The 22,262-nt window shown below is 48.0% G+C and overlaps 2 protein-coding genes across 5 annotated transcripts in view; one reads left to right on the top strand and one right to left on the bottom strand.

The window, feature by feature from the left end:
- Positions 1–4,223, top strand: part of CACNA2D4 (calcium voltage-gated channel auxiliary subunit alpha2delta 4) — a 123,348-nt gene extending 119,125 nt beyond the window's left edge. The window contains exons 37-39 of the mRNA XM_064421274.1: positions 189–301; positions 542–624; positions 1,025–4,223. Coding sequence (XP_064277344.1) covers positions 189–301; positions 542–624; positions 1,025–1,111 — 283 coding nt within the window. The 3' untranslated portion in view covers positions 1,112–4,223. The remainder of the gene's footprint in view (positions 1–188; positions 302–541; positions 625–1,024) is intronic.
- Positions 4,224–6,803: 2,580 nt separating this feature from the next.
- ADIPOR2 (adiponectin receptor 2) overlaps positions 6,804–22,262 on the bottom strand; it is a 43,565-nt gene continuing 28,106 nt past the window's right edge. For 3 of the 4 annotated variants that reach the window (XM_064421264.1, XM_064421266.1, XM_064421265.1), the window contains exons 3-8: positions 16,106–16,225; positions 14,133–14,304; positions 13,520–13,706; positions 12,320–12,507; positions 10,926–11,119; positions 6,804–9,554 (exon numbers count right to left, since the gene is read on the bottom strand). In XM_064421264.1, coding sequence (XP_064277334.1) covers positions 9,423–9,554; positions 10,926–11,119; positions 12,320–12,507; positions 13,520–13,706; positions 14,133–14,304; positions 16,106–16,225 — 993 coding nt within the window. In that variant the 3' untranslated portion in view covers positions 6,804–9,422. The remainder of the gene's footprint in view (positions 9,555–10,925; positions 11,120–12,319; positions 12,508–13,519; positions 13,707–14,132; positions 14,305–16,105; positions 16,226–22,262) is intronic. The other variant, XM_064421267.1, reaches the window with a different exon arrangement.

Genomic DNA, 22,262 nt, shown 5'->3' with positions numbered 1-22,262 from the left:
AAAAAGGAGTGCCAGTGGCATTTCTCCCTGTGTCCATCTGCTCACTGCTCTCTCCTGCTTTCTGCTGGCACCCTGTTTCCAGTAATCTCTGTTTCCTTTCAGTTTCTTTGCTGTGGTTCAGGCAATGCCAGGGTTGCTGCTCTGGGCTGAAGAGCTGTGATTTTTTTCCACGTGCTCTTCCCTTGCAGGATGTTTGTGGCACAGCAGATCATCAGCAGTAACCTCCTGCTCCTCGTCACGGACACCGCCTGCGATTGCAGTGTCTTCCCACCCGTCCCCATGGATGCAAAAGAAGTCAAATATATCCTTCCATGCACAGCAGGGATGCAGGGCTCCACGGGCCCCGTCATCTCCCTGTTTGCCAGGGTGGAAAATGTACTTTAGCTGCCATTGCCGTGGGGGTGGAGAGCACGACGTGGCTTGGAGAGGTCTCCAGCCCGTGCAGGGTGGGGCAGTTCCAGCCAGCCAGACTCGCATGGGGGCCCGGAGGGTGTGTGTGGCATCCATGCCGGTTCCCTGGCGGTCCTTGACAGCCTCGCACACAACGCTTCGGTGAAGTGCGAGCGGATGCGCTCCCAGAAGCTGCGGCGCCGGCCGGACTCGTGCCACGCCTTCCACCCCGAGGTATCCCGGGACACTGCGGGCACGGAGGGAGGGCTGGGGCTGCGGGGCACCACGGGCATGACCGTGCCCAAAGGCATGAGTGTCTCCTCTTGCACCCTTGCGTGGGGTGTCTCGCTGCTGGCTGGAGGCAGACACTGCCGTGGATGCCCGAGGGGGTTCCGAGAGGGATTTCACGTCTGTGCCACCTGGGAAGGGCTTGGGCTCGGGTCACAGGTCAGGAGCAAGCACACACACCCTGCTAGGAGCCATGTGGCTTCCTAGCCCACTGTGCCAACAGGAATAAACCAGTCCCTTCCTTGGCTCCTGGGGCGATCTTTCCACCACAGGCGTTGCTCCCTCTTCCAAAGGCGACAGGCAGGCTTGGCAGCAGGCAAGCTGACCCTTGTCTCCCGTCTCGCAGGAAAATGCCCAGGACTGCGGTGGCGCTGCTGGGATCTCCGTGTGTCCGGCGCTGCTGCTGCTGCCCCTGGTGCTGCTGCTGCGGTGACGCCGCCCGCGGTGCTCCTTACGGGGCAGAACCCGGCCGGACCGAGCCGTGCCAGGCCAGGCCAGGACATGGGGTCCCCTTCTGCGACACCCCCGCCACTTCCCGAGGTGTCCTTCAGCACAGGGTGCAGCACGGAGCTGCTGCCTCCTCGGAAGCCAAGGGAGATGCAGAAGCAGCAGGGGCAGCTCCTGGCACAGCAGCTGCTGAGCGGCTCCTCCAGACCCCGCTCACGGCATGGAGAGCATTCCACATCTGCTCGGAGGGGCAGAGCTGGCTCCGGGAGAGCAGGAGGGGCAGGGGACAGCGCCTGCCTGTCCCTCGGGGTGAGCCACTGGGATTCTGAAGGGCCGGCTCTGGAAGCAGCATGTCCCGGTGTTGGGGACAGGGCAGCAAAGCTGAGCTGCAGCAGCCTCAGCCGGGGCTGGACAGTGGGAGGCAGCACAGCTCAGCTGCAGAGCTGCAGCCTGCCCAGGAGAGCTCTCCTAACACTGCTAGAGCAGCGTCCAGGTTCTTGTCTACAGCTGGAGAGGGTTTTTGTGTGACCCACCAGAACAGACTTACCTGCTCTCTTCATTGCAGAAGCAGCCAAGAAACAGGCACTTTTCCCCTGGGAGCAGCACTGCCCTGCTCCTTGCAGCTTGGTTGTGCCCTGCTCTGAGCCTGGCATTCCCAGCTGGTGGGCACGGGCCACTTCTCACAGAGCTTTATGGACAACGGGTGGGAAGCACCCATTTTTCTTGTTTTTTTCTTTTTTATGAACTGTTCCATACCATCTCATTAAAAACAAATATATGGCATATTCTACATAGACAGCATAGCTTCAGCATGTTTGGTGGTCATCACAGCCCTACACAAATCCCAGAAACCCGTGGGGACAGGGAGTGGCTGGAGGGACTGCAGGCACAGCTGTGGTGGCCCCAGGACAGCAGGAAGGCCGGATGGGAAAGGGCTTCATCCTGACAGCAGCTCTGTCCCTGCCCTGCACAGCAGGCACCCACAAGTGCATTCCAGGCATGCTGTCCTTCTTGCCACCCGTGTCACCTGACACTGAGGGGAGAGGATCAGGTCCTGGCAGGGACATTCCAGGACCTTAGAGCTCCCCCTGTGTGGTTTTGCCTGGCTGGAGGTGATGTTACAGCAAAGAGGAGAGGAACCACTGCAGCACTGGAAGGAAAACTGGAGGTGGAGAAGGTTCCAGGCTTCAGAGGCAGTGACCTTATCAGAGCCAGCAGCAGCCAGGGGAGGTGAAGGCAGGGCAGAGGGAGAAGGGGCGGCTGTCAAGGCCCAGGAGCTGCTCAGAGATGGAGAAGCCCCTGGCTCAGGGCACCCCTGGGCTGGCACAGCTCCCCCAGCCCCACGTGCCTGCCCTCCCAGGGCACCACGCTCAAGGATGACCTCCCTGTCAGAAAGGATTAGCACCCCATGCCCACTCAGCTTAAACAGGACATAAAAATGCACATTGCTCTGCTCTGGATGAGCCGTGCTTGGCTTCAGGTGCACTGATCCACAATAAACACGGTCCTGCAGGGATACCTGCCCTGAGAGAGTGAAGATGAGAGCTGTACCTGGCTTGGTTGGCTCAGGGAGTTTGTCCACTGAGCTAACTGGAGGGAATGGACAGAGAACTGGATTATTTCTTGCCTGACTCAAACTCTGAGCACACACCAGGAACAGCTCCCCAGGTCTTTTTGTTTGGAGCAAAGCAGACCATAAGCAAACCTACCCAGTTCTGGGCTCCAGCACAGGGTTAAGCAAATTCTATTTCATGCTCTGACAGAGATAGTGACTCATGGCCCTTTCAGCAAGAGAAAAATCCCAGGAAGAGCAGCTGCCTTAGCTTCCAACTTCTTCAGCCATGTGCTGGGCACAGCAGATGAAAATAGGTCAGCAAGAGCAAACAGCGAGCAGAGGCACACAGCAGCTGTGAGAGGAGCCACCTCGCACTTCCACCTGAGCAGCATCCTGCTGCCATCCTGATCCCCTAAACCCCAGCTGTCCCTCCTGTCCCATCCACCCCTGGCAGCACAGAGAGCAGCCCCAGAGGCAGCAGGGTTTGTTCTGCTGGGGGAAGATGCAATGGGAGAAAATTCCCGAGTGGTGTTCTGCAGCCAGAGCTGTGCCTCAGACCTCACTGCTGCACACATCAGGGGCTTCACAAGCCCCAGTTCTGCAGCTGATTTCCCTGCAGGCAGGGGGACAGGGAGCTGAATTCTCTCCTCACAGGCTTCACAAGCACCACACTGCAGGCTGAGGTAAGCCTGGCTGTCCCCCAGGCGCCGTGGTGGGCAGGGACACACACCTTGCACAGCATCACACACACAGGCCCTGCCCTGGATCATGGCTGGGCAGAGCAGGCTGCTGGCTACACCTTCCAGTGTGATGACTTCATTCTACAAAACAGTGGGGAAATCAGTGGGATTTACAGCAGTAAATGTTTGCAGCTGTTTGCAGTTGGGATCAGGCACAAAAGGAGGCTGGCCTGAGTTGGCTTAGACTTAGCAAGAGACTGGCACACGCCAGGCTGGGCACAGCAGTGGCCACAGCCAGGAGCCACACGCCCCAAGTTGTTAAGAGGGGTGTGTGGGGGGTGTGTGGCCCATCTCTGGCACAGGGAAGGACCACTACCACAGTTCTGCTTGGTTTCGTGCACACCTCAGGCTCCTCAGAGTATTTTTCAGCATGCTTTTTCTGCTGAGAGAGCCAGTGGCACTGTCAGCACAGAAACCCTGGGCTCTCACAAGCCTCTGCTTGCAGGGGAGCAGGGCTCAGGGCAGCCCAATGCAGCAGATGCTCCAAAGCAAGCAGAGAAGAGCATCAAACACCCATGTGCCAAACACTCCATCACCAGCTGGGCCCTCTCTGAGGGGGGATTGCTGCTCCTGTCCCCCCAGGGCACTGCAGAACTCCCCCATCCCTTGGCACAGGCTGTCCTCACCACCACCTCTGCCTGCCCTTCACAGGGGCCTTTACACCTCCTGTCACTTGGCCTCTGTCACTGCCCTGTGACAGCAGCCACAGCACTCTGGAATGGCCCCACTCAGATGCCACCAAGCACATTTCTGCTGTAAATACCTGCAGGAATAATTTCACCAGCCCCTCCTGCTTTGTTTGCTGCTGCTGCCTCAGACTTTGGGAGCCCTGGCACGCTGCCTTTCCCCAGCAGAGGAGGGCTGGGCACTGAGCTCTGTCTTTGGGCCTGTTTGGCTCTGCAGGGCCAGGCAGCTGCCACTGTCCTTCCCACCAGGGAGCAGAGGGATGTGCATGGCTGCTCCCTCAGCTCTGCTCCAGGAAAGCCAAGGCCGTGGCACAGTGGCAGGAGCTGCAGGGAAAGGGACAGGGAAGCCCCCACACCAGGGACTCCGGCCATGGCCCCCGGCTGCTCTTCTGGTCTGTCCCAGCCAGCAGTGACCTGCTCTCCCCCTGGCAGCAGGGCTGGAGCCTGCTGTCACCTCCTCCTGCCAGGCCCTGAGGACAGAATATTGCTGTCCAAGCTGGCAGGAGGCTCCCTGGCAGAGGCACAACCCGGGCTGGCTGTCCCTGCAGGCAGCGGGATGGGGGAGCTGGGCCAGAGCCAGGCCAGGGCCCCGGGCCAGGAGCCAGCAGGGAGGTGGTGGCAGCTCCCTCCCGGGAGGGCTGGCCTCCTGTGCCAGCAGCAGATGCCACCCCACAGCCCATCTGCCCCTGCCAGCCCCGCAGCCACTGGGAAAACTTCAGACTGGGGCAGCTCAGCTGCAGCCAGTGCCAAGACAACCCCCAGGGCACAGGCACGGGCTGGGCAGGGCTGGAGGGGAGAGCAGAGCCAGCCACTGGACCTGGCTGGGGTGGCATTTGCCTCTCTAGGGGAAACACACTGCTCTGGGAACCCAGCCAGGCCAGTGATTTCCCCATCTCATTTACAACCAGACCAGGTCAGTTTTTAAGCTGTAAAGAGACTCTGTGCTCAGTGGTGCCACAGAGATGAAGCTGCTACTAAACGAGATCATGGTGAATCTCCAGTGCAAGCATCTCCCAGCTCAGGAATACCAATGCTTCTGTAGTTTACACATGAATTTTACAGGAGAAAGGCAAAGGTGAAGCATCTGGAAATGCCAGAAAATGTCATCACTATGACAGTGGTGAGACAGTGGCAGAGGTTGCCCCATCCATGGAAGTGTTCAAGGCCAGGTTGGACATGGCTCTGAGCCACCTGGTCTGGTTGGAAAGATGTCCCTGTCCATGGCAGAGGGGTTGGAATTATCTGATCTTGAAGATCCTTTCCAACCCAAACCCTTCTGTGATTCTGTGATAAGATCCAGCAGGCAAATCAGCTCCGTGCAGGAGTGCTGGGCTCCCATTCCACTGTCCCTGCCCAAGGAACCAACCTTGAGTGGTGACCAAGGAACTGCCTGCACTGCAAGGCTCTCACAGCAGCTGCCCAGGTCACTTCTCCTTCACTGCTCATTGTTCAAACAGCTGGAGGCTGGAGATGACCAGGTGTGACATTCTCCATGTTGCCATGCACTCAAGGCCAGTATTCCTTCTTCCAGAGTAATATGCACCTAGGAATTACCACATACACTCTCCAAGAAATCCATCTTTTTAAGCAACTTCATTCAAACCACATTAGTGCTCTGCACTCCTGGAAATCAGCCTGGAGAATTTCAACTTGGGCATTCCAGGCAGATACAGCAGCACTGAGCTGCAGGAAGGTTTGGTTCAAACATGTTGCTTGATGCCACACAGCAGGCAGGGGTAAAAAAAAAAAAAAAGAGAAAGGAAGAACTCAATTTTGTAGGGAAGCCTTTAATAGCTTCAACTAAACCAGTCAGCTCTTCTATCCTAATCATGCCCTTAATTTATTTTTCAGCTCGTTAGAAAGTTAGGCAGTGGCCTCAGACACTCACCTTGACTGCAGCACTTCAGTCCATACCCAGGGCACTTGGCAGTGAGAGAGGCAAGTGATTCTCAGAAGAGGGCAGAGTAAGGACACAACTGCACACACAGAAGAGGTGGGACATGCAGTTTTATCCTGCCCAGCCAACTTTTAAGTATCACTCTGCTTTCTGGAAACAGAATAAACCCAATTCATACTCAAATGTGGCAGGTACTTTTAGTGTAATTTGTGTGAAATCTGATGCCAACATTCTCCATGTCCTTTGAATTTGTTTTGCATTAATATATCAACAACAATAATGGTAATAATAATAATCCATCCTGAGACATCCATCAAGCTGTGCAGGTCCTCAACAGGAGCTGTAACTGCAGAACACTCACCTCGAGTGGAGGAGCTGACAAAAAGCAGAGCTCAGCTGTGGACACCCCGGCCCGGTGTGAGCCAAGACAAGAGCAGGATTAGGTGTTACCTTCCCAGGCAGTTCCCAGACAGCAGCTGACAGCCAAGGAACAGCATGAGCCCCACTGGGCACCACCAGCCCCTGTCCCTGCCCAGCCAAAGCCCACTCGTGCCAGCCCTAAGCCTGCACACCAGGAGGAGATGATCAATCCTTTACACACATACAGGATAGGAGGCATTTCCTCTACAACAGGAATTTAAGTCCAAGCCTCATGAACTTCTTTATCTCAACTCACCTAAAATTTTGCCCACAACCACCAAAGTCTCCAGCAGTGACCCCCTCTTCCCCCCAGCTCTTGTGCTTTGCACCCTTGTCCCCTCGTGCCCACAGAGTGCAGGAAGACCCAGACCAGACAATAATCAATTTGGTTCTTTTATTAGCAGAAGTTAAGAATACAGCAAGTAATAAGATCCCATCTTATATGGAACCATCACCAGAGTCCCCAGCCATCAAAACCCCAGAATGTGCTTCATTGCTTCCAACAGTAAGCAATTGTTAAAAAGAAATATACTGAACAAGGCCACTATTTAATGGGGAAGGAAAGAAGCTGTAGGTCCTAACTATTCTATGGCAATAACCTGCACACAGAGCAAGCAAGCCTCTGACTGCTGAGAGTAAGGCATTCAGGTGCCAACCTGGGAAGAGTTCTCAGCAAAAGCTACAGAAAAGTGCACAGCTAGGTTGTTTTTATTGGAACACACAAACTTCTTGAACAGAGAGAGACTGGGTTAAGAATAGCAGGTGGAGTACTGTGTTTTTGTAATAGTTCTGTGCTGTGTAGGACCAGGTTACAATCACCCTTGGAGGAGTGAACGTGGGATGATCCAGGATGGAGGCTGCTGCTTCTGCTGGTACTGTTCAGAGGTATCCCACAGCACCTTCCAGCCAGCTCTGATGCTGATATGTACCACGCTTGCCTCAGAGTCCAGCACACTTCCTCAGGCACCTCCCCAGCCTGTCTGGGCTGCCGCTGCTATTAGCCCTTACATCCAAGGTAACAGTGCCCTTTCCTTCATTTAAATACCACAGACCTGGGATAAACCACTTCCAGCCCTACAGGCATCCAGTGTTGGGATCCTACTGAGAACACATCCCTCTACACTTGCAGCTGCTGCAGCACCTCCTTCTGCAGCTGGCCTTGCTCTCAGAGGCTTTACTGCACTCCAGGGGGGAAGCCTGAGTGCCCACTCAGCTTTAGGAGGGCATCCTGCTTCTACCTGACTCCATCAGACAAAGCAACTCCCCAAAACACACTCTGACATCCAGGGGATGGGAAGATCTTTGCAATCCATCTCTTTCTCTTGAAGAATGAAAACTGCAACTTGAGGGAATCTAAAAAACAAACCCAAAACTAACAACAACAACAACAAAAACCACCCCACACAACAACCAAACACCCTTTACCTTCCTTCCCTGTGAAACACTGCACGGTATGAGCTGTTTAACTCATCTGTGAGAGAGGTAATTGCTCTGAATTTCCAGCTAAAGCCTCCAAGCAATACCTGTGCCATAACAAACAAAACGTTCAAGTTTCACCTTAAGACTCCAAAGATTCTCCTTCAGTCTGGCTTCTGACTGGGCTCCAAAGCTCAAGCTACATCAATTACACAGGAGAAGGGTATTTGCCTCCCCTTATATAGGAGGTGTGTCTGCACCACAGCAATCCAGCTGAACTCCCAGGTTTAGGCTTAAGAAATACCAGCAGTCCCACTGCTAAAGCACAGATGGAAAGCAGACCTAAGGACCAAAAAAAAAAAATTAAAAAAAAAAATGGGGATTTATTCCTCCTTAAAAGAAAAACCTGCAAACTGCCTTGGCACATGGAGCCTGACACACAGGATGGTGATGTGCCCGAGGTCTGCAGTGCCTGTTAACTCCTGGAGCACACAGCTTCCTCTTTCCAGTCCCTCTTAACCCCCCTCTGTTTCCCCTCACATGCTCAACGACCTTCTGACAAGCCCGTGCCCACCACCCCTCAGAGCAAACGAAGCAGGCTTGCAGGGGCAGCCCTCCTCTCCCTGGGGCCTCTGCTCAGGCAGGCACTGATGGAGTTGGGCTGTTGCCATTTCACATGCAGCTATCCCACCGTGCTCCAGCTCCTGCAATGAGACCCAAACCAACCAGCTGTGGGATCCACGATCCCAAAACTCCCACTGCACACAGGCTGGGAATGCTGCTGTCCCCCCACTGGGGCACAGAGCAGATGCACCTTTCCAGGCACTGGAGCAAATCCATGTGCTCACACTGTGACCTGGATTGACACCATGATCAATCCAGCCCTCACAACCCTCCTGTACCCATCCTGAACCTACTCCAGGTGCTGGCCAGGACCCCACATTGCCCAGGGCATGCTGGCCACCAGGAAAATCGACAGGGCCAGGGTGCTTCACTCCTGGGAATTTTACCTGGTCCTCCTGCAGTTGTTTATTTTGTGCAAAATTGAAACAGTGTGTGGTACTTGCATGTTGCATTCTTTACAAAAACCCTTTTCCCCCCACCCATTGTTTAAAACATTTATATAAATTTTATTTAAACAGAAAGTTAGAAATCTTATTTACATTTTGTTTTTCTCCCAAAAGAGCATCTAAAATCAACGCCCGAACCCTCCGAGAGGATATAAATTTAACCTTGACTTTTTTTTTTATCTTTTTTTTAAAAAAAAGGAAACTGCTAAGCTATCCCTCCCCAATTCTACAAATAAATATGGCATTGAACAGAAGCCGATTTGGAAAGGGTCCTCTGTAGCTCAATCTGTAGATCCCAAGAATAAATTATGTTTTCAGAATTTCCTGGTCTTCAAATTGATTTATTCCATTGCTTGAGGTATAGAATTTATCTTGGTTAGTCAGAATCCCCATGAAGCTCCACGCCTCATCAGCTGAAACTTGGATTCTTCTTAGGTATTCCTTTTGCTAAGCCCGGGTGCCGCGCCGCGCCGGCGGCTCTCTTTTGGTTCTGCTCGGGGGCTGGAGCTGCTCCTACTGCATCCCCTCCTCCTCTGTGCAGCCCCCTCCGACCGTGAAGCGGAACTCCTGCAGGTTGGAGACCCCGTGGAAGTGCACGAAGGCGCCAGCCACCACAAACACGTGGAACAGCTGGTGGGAGTGGAACTGCAGGAGGAAGGAAAGAGCCGGGTTCAGCCCCGCAGCACACAGTGACAGTGAGCCAGGCTCTGGGTTAAACCCACCCCTCTGCTACCTTCAGCAAAATCATCCAATGCTCTGCACACACACGTCCCCCCCACCTGCACTTCAGAGTCATTTGAACCAGCTGGTCAAACAAAAAACGTGCTAAAGAGCTGCTCTAAGTCATCTTTGCAAAGGGACAAGGAGAATTTCAGAGCCTTAGGTAAAAGGCTTAAGCAGGACACTTTCAAAATTAGCTCCTCCACAAGACACACTGGTGGTTTATGGACAAAATGGCCCTCTCATACAGATAACAGGTACAAACTCTGCTCTGGTCACAGGTGTCTTTTACCAAGTGGATTCTGCATGCTGGCATTTTATTTCTCTACCACAGAGAAACAGAACAGAAAAACATGATATTGTACTAAAACCTAGAAACAACTGGATGTTCTGAATGAATGCCCAGGATGTCACTGACTGGAATAGAGCAGAATGAAAACTCTGAGGGAGCTACATGACAAAGCAGGCCCTTGTCTGGGGGAAGCCATACCAACATGGATAACGCTCCTGAAATATTCCTACAAATGTGTATTTGCAGGCTTCATGGGAAGCTTGGAAGAGTTGGTGGCACACCAGTGCTTTTGGAGCTTAGCTCATTACAGTAACAAACCAACCAAGCAAACTGGTGCTGTGCACGAGCTGCCCAAACACCCCAGGTCTCATTCTCACTTCTGTTCTTCTTTAGGGGTCTCAAACTATCCTGAGTGCAAGTACAGTGGTCTTCCAAAGGGCCACTTCCCCTCCTCTCCACTCTTGCTCCACCCAGCTTCTTTCCTTACATTTTCCTCAGGTATTTCTCCTCCAGTCTCCATGGTTCTTCCCCTCATACCAAGTTTCCCCCACCCACCCACTTGCTCACCCCACTATCCCTTCTTCTGGGCCAGAGATCCCCAAATCCTACCATCTCTGTCCAGCATTTTCCCTGGCTATGCAAGATGAGGAGCCAGACACGGGGAAGATCCCAGAGAACACACTGACCATCAATGAAATGACCACGGACTGCTCTGCACAGGAGCAAGGTAAAGATGTGTCTTGGCAGGATGCTCAACACACACACACACACAAAGGTTTGCAGTTCCTTGCCCATCAGGGATGCACTGAGGTGAATCTGCACAGCAGCAGTTACCTCAGACCAGCCAGGCTGTGACAACTTGGGAAGAGAGGCACCAGCTCAGCCAGGCTCAGAGAGCCCAGAGCCATTTGGCCCCTGAAGATGCAGTAAGAAAACATTGACACAACATCCTTGAGGCCCAAGGGGAACCAGCTGTCAAACTGGTCTCCTCATCCGTCACTCACCCAGATGTCACACTTGCCAGGGAAGAATCTCTCCGGGATGCGGGCAGCATAGAGTGCAGCACCAGTGATGTACAGGCATGCCATGAGTGCCAGCCAGCCTATCTGCCCCATGGTGGCTGCTTTCAGGAGCCCCTCAGAGATGACAAAGTGCAGAGTGGGAATTACCCCACTAAGACCCAGACCTAGAAATACTCCTGGGAGGTAAAGAAAATGTGGGAGAGTCAGGTTTGAAGGCAGAGGGAGACAATGAAAACACAAAAGCTATGGAAGGAAAACTCAGCATTTGCCAAAGCAGCAGAGGGGTGACAGCTCTGGAAGCTGCAGGTCCCCAGAAGAGATTTATTGGAAAGGAAGCTCAAGAATGCACAACTTCCTTCATATACCAGAAGCTACTCAGTTGTGTGTCCCAGCAGATAGCTGGAATGTTTCATTTACTGATTGTGCCTGCCAGCTCCAGTGCAGGGGAGGCCAGTTCCTGCTCTTGGCCTGTAGAGGGAACTGAGACCACGCAGACCGAGCCTCACACCACCACAACGCTCAAGAGCAAGACAAGGAGACACAACAAAGAGACTGTTTATCATATGCTGCACGAGTACTCCTACCAAACAGAAAAGCAGCATCTGTGCTCTTCTGATCTGCCATATAAGAGAACACTGATTATTTGTTTCGATTTTAGCAGCAAGGACAGAAAACTTGTAAAAACAGTGGGCATGGGGGGAATATTCATGTCCTGTATAGAGATTTTAAGCTTGGAAAGCTGAATGCTCTGAAGGTACCCAAACCTGTCCAGGAAATCTGGATTTACTGTAGACAGCATGGGCAGGTTAAGGAACAAGAAATATTACTATTCAGCCCAGCTGTGTGCACATTCCATAGCTGCCCCCTAAAGCTCTCTTTCTTCCTACCTCAAAATGTGAAACCAAATCTGGTTTTGTTCTTTTGATGATGTGAAGAGAAAACCAGTCTTTATCTTAACTCTGTGTTTTACCCAGGAAAATCATTCACATTCATTCAATCATTCTATGATTTGGTAGAGTCTGAGTCTAGTGTTAAAAAAAAGCACAAGCACAAGCACACATACACACACCAAGCAGTCAGTCTTTTTTTTTGAGAACAAAGTTGCTAGATGCAGCTAGAAATCCTTTGCACCACCTTTGCTACTGCATGTCTTACTGTCCATTTCAGGAATGCACTTCCAGGACTTGCACCAGCCCTTGTCTGTGCATCCAGCTGGGTACAATAAATGCTGAAAGAAAACCCACCAAGCTCCCAATTCAAGAATGTTAGGTCTATAAAATTAAACCTCTTAAGTCTTCCCGAGGTGGTTTTTCCAAGTGGCAAGCAGGAAGCAGGAAAGGCAGTCAAGAAGCAGAACAGTTGATTTCAGGTCTTACCTGCCCTTACACCCCGGTATTCAGGGGTGGCAAACATGTCCCATTGTGAGACAATTATGGCTGCAATGCCCAGGACACAAATCACAATCAAGTAGATGAAGCAAGGCTGAGGGTTGCAATAGAAGGAGTAGTACAGCCATGGTACAAAGCTGCCCATTATGAGGAGTGCAATGCCAGAATAATCCAGCCTAGAAGAAAACAAAAATCAGTGTCATAAGAAGTGTGAGCCTTTGGAAATCCTCACACCTACACACTCTTGTTTAGTAGAGCAACTGTCTACTTCTCACTGCAACTAAATTACTCCCACTGCAAGGTCCTGACAGCAACTCTTCCTCCTGCAGCAATGGATTACCTTGCCAGCCAGGAAGGCCATTTTTGAGACAGACATCAGCAATACCTTCAGCAACCAAAGCTTTGTGAGGAGAACTCACATTTTAGTTTCAGATGAGGAAAAAAGCACTGCAAGAGCCCTCTAAAGACAGGGCACAGAGTATCTTCTGAGAACACAGCCAAGGCAAACACTTCAGTATCTGACAAGCAAGAGCTATCTGGGCATCAGCTTCAGTGACCACAGTGGTTTTTTGTGCACTCATGTGAAAAAGGAAATCCACAGCCACTGCTTTTCACCACGCCCTGACAAAATACCCCTGCAAAAGCTGAAGGAGTTAATTTTTCAGCAGGGGACTTTAACTGCTGGGCTGCTTTAGAGGTGGTCTTGCAGATTACAGAATCCTGATTGAGCAGTTTTAGGAAATATCAGATATTCAGCAGCCAGCCAAAAAAAGAACATGCAGTAAAACCAAAAGACCAAGACATCTTGATACACACTGTGGAACTGTCTTACATAAGTTTCAGGTTCAAAGTCAGAACAGCTGAAATGACAAGAAGTAACGGTTTGCACTAAAAATTCAAAGTCCTGCAACTAAGCTCAAGGCATATTACTTACAGCAGCAAGATGCAAGCACATGCCTGCCAAACAGCAGAAAATGATGGAGTTTTAAGACTCAAATGACAGCACAAAAACTCATGTTGAAACAAACTATAATTAGAAGAAGCTGCATTAAATCTCTGCTCAACTCTGTTCCAAAGTACATGCAGTCATGAAATGAACAACTCCCACACTGGGGCTGCAGGCACAAATCCCAGCCCTGTTTTCCCACCTGTTTCCTATTTGGCCTGCCCTGTTCTCTAGGCACTTACTTGGAGAAGAGCCGGGAAACACCTTCTGAGTGGCAATAAACTGTGTGGAAGAGCCATGAGAAGGAGAGGCAGAGAATGGCTCCCAAGAAGAACAGCCCAACGACCACTTTCTCCTGCACAGGTGCTACGAAGGACATGTTTGGCCGGAACATGTAGAAGATTCCCAGACAAAGGAAGAACACACATCCTGAAAAACAGCAAGGTGTCAAGCTCATGCATACTGAAAGCTCTTCTTTCTGCAAGCATCACCACCTCCCTTCAAGGCTCTCACAAGCTGAAAACATTCACAGAAGCTGCAACTTAAGCAGTTCCTGTGGCAAGAAACGCAATCCCAATTAACACCTACACACTCGGGAAAAGAAGGATCTAACAGTAATTTATTTATTGGGAAATGTTTAATGCATTTGTTTGTATAGTATGCCATAATTAAGCACGTCCAATCCAATTCTGATGGGATAAATTAGGAGAGGGATACCAAGCTGCTAATTTGCAGGTTACCAGTGGAATGATAATGCTGACAACCCCACAGACCTTTCTATCTTGCTCTCTTTTCTTTGAGAACAACAAAACCATTGGATGAGATTCAGGATTGATTAAAGCAAGCTGCGAGTACCTAGGAGGTGAGTCCAGATGTTGCCAGTCTCCGTGTGTATCCTGAAGATGCTCTTGAAGCAAGCCCGGAAGGAAGGCATGGGTGGTCTGTGGCCATGCAGCAGGTAGTCATTGTCCTTCAGCCAGTCAGGCAGCACGTCGTGGGGGATGACTCTCCATCGGCCCTCCCACACCTAGGGTACAAGAGCTCAGTGACATGCAGGGACTGCAGCTCCTTCAGAGCACGGAAATAGAGAACCCACATTAGTGCAAGTGCTGGAGTTAACCTCTGAGTACAGTGAGCACAGGAGAGCTGATGGAACATCTCTGGGGAAAAGGTTCTACACTGGAAATATCATGCTAAAGTCTCTGTTCCCAGTTCAAAACTGCACCATTATGAACTGCACCATCAGAGAAAGAAATACTTCAGCATTCCACTGGGCAGGAAGGCTGTTGGGTGTTTTTACTGCTGATGAAGAGAAAACATTTCATTCACTTCCACATTCTGTTATTTTACAGGCCACCTTCTCCATTTAGTTGAAGAAGCCTACACCTAGTTCTCTCCAATAAATAAATAACCCTGTTCCTTCACCACAAGCCAACCTGTTTATCTGCTAGCATTTGGGAAAGGCCAGTAGAAGAAGCTACTCATTAGCACTAATAGGGGCCAGAAAATGAGAAATGGTGAGAGGCCAGCAAGAAGAGTCCAACCCCCTTATTCAGACTGGGAAAAAACCACTCCCAAGCTCACAAACACTGACAGGGCAGTTAAGGCAACAGACTCATGACTCTCAATTCCATGGGAGTTCTTCTTTAAAGGGAGAGAGGGGGTTTGTGCACAGAGCTATTCTTGCAGCTGGCTCCAGAGGAAATAAGTGTGCACAGATGTTCCCAGCACTGCTGCAGTAACACCAGACACATGGAGGCTTCAGGACAGGGGGAGCAGGGAGCTGCTTTATGTACCGGGGCTGCTTCTGCAGGATTCCGTGGGCTTGCTGGCTGGCTAGAGTTACAGGAGCAAGGCTGAAGGTTCCTGAAACACTAAGTTTGAAAAGCTACATTCTTATTTCAGTTTCAACAACAAGAGCTCTCCGAGTTTTTAAATCAATTCTCCACACTCGTGCATGGAAGCAAAACGAAGCCATTCAGAATAACCAGCCCAGTTAAAGACTGGGTTCTTAAATACATTCAACAAGGAAATAACTGGTTTAGTTCATGAACAAAAAATGTGAATTGAGGTAGAAACAGAAGGAGGGAATTCATTTTACACAATCCACCCTACGAAATATTTTAAAAGAGGCAAAGATGCATAGTAAAAAAAAATCAACAAAAGCAAAAAATCAAAACGATCCATACACAAAAGACCACCAAGTCACCAGGGTCCCTCTGTAAAAATATCCAAAATAGCTCATAAAACCAGCAGGAACCAGTGTATAAAGGGGCAGCATTCCTTTCAGCAAGAAAGGAGGGCCAGAGACTGACACAGCCCAGTGGCTCTAAAAAGTAGCAAAAATTGAGCCAAGGTCAACAATGACAAAATGTACAATGCATTTACTTACATACGGCTTCAATACAGCATTGTTTTCCAGTCAGGCACAAAGCTTACTCTACAAGAGATGCAAATGGTGCTGGAAAAGCAAAATATTTGCAAACTGAAGAAATCAGGTCAAATGACCTTGTAGGTCAAAGTGCCTGGAACCAGAAGGCTTTTGTTCTGCTTTGCACTCACAGGTGTTTCTCAAGGGACACACCTGAGTTGCATGATCAGCTTTGGAGTCTCAGCTGTAAATCCCTATTGTTTAAGCTCTACAGTTTAATCCTGTGTGACAGACAGATGCTGAGGAAGCACAGTGTTGGCACTTAGAACATGAGATGCCCATTTGAGGGCAGTGAGAGCCTCCTCTGCCTCACATCAGCAGTGCAACTCCTCCAAGTACAGTCTGCTGGAGCTTCCTAGAAAAGGAAATTACTTCAGCAGTTTCCACGTGCCCTTACCTTACACACAAATTCTTCCATTCTCTCCATAGCATGGTGGGCTTGTAGAAGAGGTGACATTGCCATAAAACCTTCATCCTCTTGAGGTGGCTCGTCATTGTGTTTATTATCCTCAGAACACTGGAGGGGAAAAAAAATAGAGAAAACACTTTGTAGAAAGATGAACAAAGGAAGGTGATTCTGTTTTCCATACAAAGCTGTGATTTGAGGTCTTGGCAAATAAAGAAGTCTCTCCTTGTACGGCACTGAGAAAAGAATTCAGAAGAACAAGCAAAAAAAAAAAAAAATTACATTCTTAGGTATCTGAGAACTAACTCACATGTCTAATCCATTCTGCACATGTTTCCAGCAGGTTTGGAAGCCAGCAGTGCTCCTCTAAGTCACGCCGCATTAAATCCCAGATATGGAGTCTGAGGCTTGCAGCCTTCCCACCTCTAGGGAAGGATTACTCCCTGTTTTATGTTTCAATGTCACTGTGCCAGTGTTAATGCCTCTATAATGTATCTGGCATTTCAGGGTAATAAAAGGTAAGTCAAGGAGAGGAATCCATTTACCTTGTTAGAAATGTTTCACCTCAATTTGCACTCCAGATCTGAAAATCTATTCTGTTTAACTGACACTTCTGTTCAGCTTGTAATCCAGTACTGGAATTTACTCATTCATTTGATTTTTCAAGGTATTTCAGAAACTACTATGAAACTTCTGCCAGTTAGACAAAGGCAAGTTATCAAAGAAAAGCAGTTACAGGGATCAGAGTTTTAAGCCAAGTTCAAATAAAGAGAAACATTCATATCCTCAGGGTGTACCAAGAGAATTATGAAAAGGAAAACTAAAATAATCCGCTGAGCTGGGATATCAGGCTGGTGCACATCATTAATAACCTTACAGGAACAGTGTGGTAGTTTTCTGCTCTATCATGATTTATCACATCATCTGCATATTTTGATACACTCCAGCTTCCCATGGAGAAGAAAAGCAGGGGGCCATGGAAGTTCTACATTCCTGTTTGCTTCCTACAATGCTCGTGGCCCATCAAAGACTCCATTCAACATTTCAACTTCCAAGGTAAACAAACTGGAGGAAGCCAGGAAGGAGAGAATGAGCTTTTTGCACCCTCAAGACTGAATGCAGAAAGCTGCCACACACCCCACGGCCACGCCAAGAAAGCTCCACAGTCAGCACAGAGGGAGACTGGCCTCCTCCAGATTTCCCAGAACACTTTTCCCCCTCCTATTCCCATACCATGGTTAACAACTTTAAAATCAAGATGATGTATCAATAATACCATCCAAAGTGACTGAGAATACAGTATATAACCTCACTTACTTTATCTCCCAATTATTATCAGTAATGTTCAGATTAATGCCCTGAACTTTCAAGCCAGGAATGGGAGCTGGCTGTGCATTTGTCCCACATTACAGCTCTCTCCTTGGAGTCAAGCCTTATTAACTATTTCTGTCAAGGCAACTCAGTAAGCTGCTTAAAAATTCTCATTTTTGAAGAAATAAAAGGAGACTTCTTCCAGCCTACTGTGAGCTATGCAGAGCCTTCAATATTTTTGGGGGTTTTGACAGAGAAATGACATGTTCATACCTGTTTTGTGCCCAAGCCTTGCAGTTGTCACTGAAGCTTCATCTTTCAAAGAGGCCCCATCCCAGCTCTTGACCCAATTCTGCTTACCCAGAATGCACTTTCTGGTATGTAACACACACTACACATCCTTCAAGTTTTATGGATGACCTCACATTTGTCCACACTAGGAAAACTTGATTGCCTAAACAAATAACCCATGTACCTTGCACCATCTACTCACCTTCATTTATCATTCCAGGGAACAATTCCTCTGAACAGTATCTTGTATTTTACAGCAGTGACTGATATATTGACCAGCTCTAAGCAGATTCTCCAGCAGAAAAAGACAGTACTAAATACACTCACTCTGCCTAGGTTAGCCCATTAGTCCTATTCAGAAAGGCAGAGGCAACAGAAAGATGCAAACAGCTTTAATATCCTTCTAAAATAGGCACAATTCCTGTTAGGCACAGGAATAAAAAGCAAATTTGGTTTCATTCTGACTCAACAACATTCACTGCCATTGCTGCCCCACACAGTCAATTTTACTGGCTTTTTCTACTAATGGAGCTCTCTAGGATTCTTGGTTTTCAATATCATAAATAATTAACTCAAGGTCACAGAAACATGGAATGGGTTGGGTTAGAAGGCAGCTGTAAAGATCAACTAGACTAAGTGCCCTGCCATGGACAGTCTGCACAATTCAGAAACCAAAGAAACCTTTGGTTTCCAAGAGCAGGCCTTATAGAAAAGCAAGGCTGGCATTTAAGTTCCATTTAGAAGCAGCACTGCTGTGCCTTTTAGCTGCTCTAGAATTCCCTCCCCCAGCAGCACACAATAACCAGCTCAAATGGGGTGGACAAGTTAGTAACCCTCAATTTACACAACTGGGTGGACTGCAGGGAAAAAGGTCCCTTACAGAATCAAAGCCTGTATTCATTGCAGTCTGCCCAGTGACTCAAAGCCAAAAAATGTTCATTTCCCCCTCTGCACATACTCCCATTTCTAGAATGATGGGAAGGCTTAAATTTGAACAGACTGTAAAGCTTGAAGAGCACAGCTATTTCTGAGCTAGTCCAAAATCTTTGCATTTTGGCCATGTGCCTACAAACAAATCATTACTGAGCTTCTTTTGGTGATAAAAGGAATTCATATCATATACACAGTCCAGATTACTGCCAAAAAATGGAATTGATTTTACTATCTCCTTCCTGCCATTAAGCTTCAAAATTAGCATTCAAGGGGAAAAAACCTAAAGCTCAGCTTCTCAGTCCTTTTCTTGCTAAGGAAGCAAAAGGAGGCCTGTTCTGGAACACCCATCCTCCCTTGACTCCCTCCTGTAGTGTCTCATTGGGAAATAAGTAACCTGTGCTTGGTGAAAGTCAGAAATCTGCAGTGGAGCCCAACACCAAAACCAGTTTTCACTTGGATATCTGAAGGAGTCTATTGGCCTTCAGTTCTCAAGTCAATGACTGAAAGGAAAGAACACCACTCAGAAGGCATAGTGCAATATTTCTACTGTGACAACCTCCATCACTGACTCATTATTTTCTTATCTTCAGCTGATGGATCAGAAATTCATGAGTAATTCTAGACCATAACAACGCAAGCAAGCACATTCTTTTAGGTCACATTTTCAACTATTTCTAAGTCCTGCCCACAGAATCACATTTAGAAATTAGAAACATATTGGGTAAATAATATCACTTGCCTAAAACTGTGCAAGAAATGAGAGGCCAGAAGAAAACTGATAATCCCACTTTTAATGAGCTATGGTATACACTGAATTAAGTGCTTCAAGAATAACTTCTGCCTTTGTAGTTTCTAGGCCATAGGCCAAAGGGATTTTCATTCAGCTGATGTTTCAGATGTTTTTTTACATCATCTAATTTACTCAACCTCTTTTAAAGCATCTCAGATTTGACTAGACAATTCTGTGAAGCCTTCAGAGCATTTTAGAGTATCTTTAAATAAACCCCCTGGTTTGTAACAAGCAAACTTGTTACAATCAGCAGCTGTCACTCCTTTGCTGAACACAAGCAGCAATGCCTACAATCAGTCTTTCACATTAATCAAACATCATGGCTTCTGGACACAAACATTCTAAAAGGTCTGGACACTTAACTCTATGGAAATGCCAAGCAATGGTTCCAATTTTCATCCTACTCCCTTTGCAAATTCACAAAGTGTTAAAGCTACTAAAAACCAGCACAGGTAGCTATGAGATGGAAATTATCCAACAGATGTATAAACACAATCTGAGTTGAGTAATAGAAAATAAAATAAATTGGTACCAGAGAATAAAATAAATCTGAAGGACAAGTGAAAATATCCAGAGGAACCAGCTTTACTGGTTTATCAATATTCACTTTACTTTAAGTGTTACAGCTTATTTTGTGATAACAGTGGCAGACAAGAATGTAAATTAAAAGGTAGAAATCAGACTTAATTATATCACTTTGTATGGAGAACCAGGCAACACACTTCCAGGGACAGATCATCACCTAAACAAGAATTCCAGAGAGTATTTTGGTAGGGATCAAAAAGGTTGAATACCAAAGCCAAGGCTCAGAGAACCAGAGCAAACAAAGAGCAAGAAACCAAGAGCTCAATTGCACAGTGCTGATCATTAAGTAAGTTTAACAGTAAAACTTGACTTTCATAGCAATGGCACAAAAGGTAAAAAAAGTTTACATTTAGTACAAGAATTTATCTTCTGAATGCAGTCCAAAAATGTCATATCACATAGCCAGAGATCCTGTTACAGAGAAAAGTGCAGTAAAACCTGCTCTAGTAAATGCAAATACTTCTCTTGTCTACTACAACAGCTTATCCTTCTCACACAGACTAACAGTTTCTATACCATCACTCTCAAATTTGTTAACAGACACGCTGTTTAATAATGTCCTTACTATGGGAAAGCCTGTTAGAAGTCAAGCTATAACTGCAGAAAAATATTCCAGAAACATTTTTTCCCACTTTTGACTATGTTCAATGGACTTCAAGCAAAGGGGTCTGTAGTTTCTTGATATCAGTTTAAAGATTTCCAGAAAGTTTCAGAGTTTGCACTTGACTGCTCCTTGCACAGGTGACAAGTTCTGGTCCATCACCTCAGAAAGTGTTGTCAGTGTTGTCATTTGAGTGTGCAAACCAAAAGATGAATGCAATCTGAATGGAGCCACCTTTCACTCTAAAATGTGTCACCTTCTCCCTCACCCCCAATGCCCATCCTGTGTCCCAGCAGAGACCAGCAGCTCCCAGGCAGCTCCCCCCAGTTCAGGCACTGGGCTCTGTGTTCCATGGTCTGGAATATCCCTTTGGCCAGCCCAGGCCAGCTGCTCCCTCCCAGCCTCCTGTGCCTCTCCTCGCTGGCACAGCAGGAGACACTGGAAGTCCTTGATTTAGAGCTAGCACTACTTAGCAACAACTAAAACATCAGGGTGTTATCAGTGTCACTCTCACCCTAAACCCAAACCACAGAATTGTACCAGCCAGTAGGAGGAAAATTAGCTATCCCAGTCAAAACCAGGACAACTAGCAACTGCAATAAACCTCTCCCAGGCCCCAGAAAGGGCACAAGTCTTCTGCATTAGTTTCCTCTCAGACAGTCATTACTCAGTTACCCAGGAGCCTAACTGACCATGCACATACCTCTATGTAGTATTAAGCTCTGCAGTTAATGAACTCCCAAGTCTCAAAGTTCAGCTGTCTGTGATGCCAATTCACCACCAAGATATCACCAGTGCCCTAAGCCCGCCATCACAGGAATTTTCAAAGCATGATGCAGTCTGAATTTGTTCTCATATTCTTGCTTCCTTCAGGTGCTGACAGACACTCTTCCCCACTGTTTCCTTGATCAGTGTCCTGGCAAAACTCTGGGCCTTGGTAGGGACACAGGCAAGACAGCTCAGCAAAACCAAATGTCTTGATTAACACTGAGTCATGGCATATTATATGACACGGTACTTATACATTATTTTCTTCTTAAAACTCAAGTTACAAAACATATGTTGCTGCATTTACAATACCACTGTTATCCTCCACATTAAACTGAAGTCACAAAGTCTAGACATGACTCTGAGTTTTTGCTCTTGTTTATCTTGATCTCATCAGATGAATTATTAATAGTGCTTAACATGACATTCAAATCATTTTATGTTCCTTGGGGCAGTGTGCCAGATTCAGTAACTCGAGAGCTTTCAGCATAATAGCCAAGACACGTTCAAAGCTATAATATAAAAATGTTATTTTTCTAATGGCAGCTCTGTAACATCCCTTTCAGCTGGCCACATGGCTTTTTTTCAGCAGCAGCTCCTCTGTGCCCATTCTGTCAACTGACCTTTTATCAACCAGCCTTTTGCAAGGGGGCAGCAGCAATAAGTGCAGGCTGCCATGCCATTTCTCCTAAAAGCCTGTTGCACATTTTCCAGAATTTCATCAACTTATATTCTTTGAGTTGTGAGAAATAAACTGCAAACAAACAGCATAAAATTTGCCCTGACTTCCCCTAACTTCTGCACATACAAAGTTATTTTAAAACAACAGCTTTGTCCTTTAGAATTCACATTCCCCCTGACAAGCTTGT

Source organism: Passer domesticus, chromosome 5, assembly GCF_036417665.1.
Source record: "Passer domesticus isolate bPasDom1 chromosome 5, bPasDom1.hap1, whole genome shotgun sequence".
Lineage (NCBI taxonomy): Eukaryota > Metazoa > Chordata > Aves > Passeriformes > Passeridae > Passer > Passer domesticus.
This window is presented reverse-complemented; position numbering and strand designations above follow the sequence as displayed.